General features: G+C 41.3%; 1 protein-coding gene across 1 annotated transcript in view; it reads left to right on the forward strand.

Moving 5' to 3' along the window:
* Positions 1-720: 720 nt before the first annotated feature.
* The window catches only part of SARC_11152 (CMGC/MAPK protein kinase), a gene marked incomplete at its 5' end in the record, with an annotated part of 8,489 nt that continues 7,559 nt past the window's right edge, over positions 721-1,650 (forward strand). The window contains 2 exons of the mRNA XM_014294768.1: positions 721-881; positions 1,316-1,466. Coding sequence (XP_014150243.1) covers positions 721-881; positions 1,316-1,466 — 312 coding nt within the window. The remainder of the gene's footprint in view (positions 882-1,315; positions 1,467-1,650) is intronic.

A 1,650-nucleotide genomic window follows, 5' to 3' on the forward strand; every position in this document is an offset into this window, starting at 1 on the left:
GTCCCACATACAAAAACACACGTGTATATATATATATATATGAGCTATAGAAATGTAGCCTGATGCATTATATCTCTATAGGTGTGTTGAATACTGTTTGCTCAGATGTGTATTCAATATGTACCGAACTGTCAAAAGCCACACACATCCTCATCGGTCGTTCTTACCTCTCTCCATCTATCTATTCTTCATACGGTGGGTGTGAGTTGTGTACCTATCCTGATGTACATATCTATGTATGTGTATATGTACTGCTGTATGGGTATGAGTGGCAAAATAGATCAAAATTCGTATTCCTTGACTTCATCTAAATGGGCTTCATGCCGTGTGAGCTGCGTATCTATTCTCCTAAATTGTGTGCATAAGTATTGTCCTTGTGTATATACATCCGCATATGCCTATTAAACATATCTCTTATTTCTACTCAAACATACCTCATATATCTACACAAACATACCTCATAAATCTACTCAAGCATACCTCATATATCTACTCAGATATCATATATCTACTCAAATATACCTCATATATCTCAAACATACCTCAAATATCTACATATACATATCCCATATATTTACATACATATACTCGTCTCTGACCAGCGCATCTCATCCCGTGCTACCGTACCCTCATCCGCAGATCATTAACATCGAAGACATCTTCAAACCCATCGAATACGACGGAGAAGGCTTTCAAGACGTGTACATTGTCAACGATCTCATGGAGACCGACCTACACCAGATCATCGCCTCCTCACAACCGCTCACAGACGAACACGTCCAGTACTTTCTGTACCAGATTCTGCGGGGCTTGAAGTACATCCACTCGGCTGGGGTGTTGCATCGCGATCTGAAGCCAAGCAACCTGTTGCTGAACGGAAAGTAAGCTCCTGTTTGTTTTAGTGTATATGTAGGTTTGTATGTGAAGTATGCTCCTGTTTGTTTTAGTGTATATGTAGGTTTGTATGTGCAGTATGCTTCTGTTTGTTTTAGTGTATATGTAGGTTTGTATGCGAAGCATGCTCCTGTTTGTTTTATATGCTTTTCTGGCCATTCCAATTCGAATACTACCTTTCTATTACCACGTTTGTGCTGCACTGTTGCGATCTGAAGGCCTGCGACTTCGCACTCGCGCGAATGTACGACCCAACAGCCGATCAAAAAGGCTCCTTGTACGCTGATTTGCTCATCAACCATCATATCTCACACCTCATTGGACCACAAATATAGCGCTGCGTTCGGGTGTTTCCCATTTGTCCTGACCTTGCTCATCCTTCTTCCCGTGCTCTTGCTTTCTTTCTTTCTGTGCGCTGTAGTTGCGATCTGAAGATCTGTGACTTTGGGCTTGCGCGAGTGTACGACCCAACAGCCAAACACGAGGCGTTTATAACTCAGTACGTGGCAACGCGATGGTACCGAGCACCGGAGATCATCCTATCCTGGAAACAGTATACTAAGGCCATTGATGTAAGTGATAAGGGATAGCCCTATATGGGTATATTATGTGAATGTATATGCGAGTATGTCTGTATTCATTGATGTATGTGATATATAATACACCTATATGGGGTATGTCTGAGGTGGTTGTTATGAATGTATCCATCTATGTTCAAGTATGTTACTATCTGTACAAGTGAACCGATATATATAT

This window comes from Sphaeroforma arctica (genome assembly GCF_001186125.1).
Source record: "Sphaeroforma arctica JP610 unplaced genomic scaffold supercont1.1548, whole genome shotgun sequence".
NCBI classification, from domain to species: domain Eukaryota; class Ichthyosporea; order Ichthyophonida; genus Sphaeroforma; species Sphaeroforma arctica.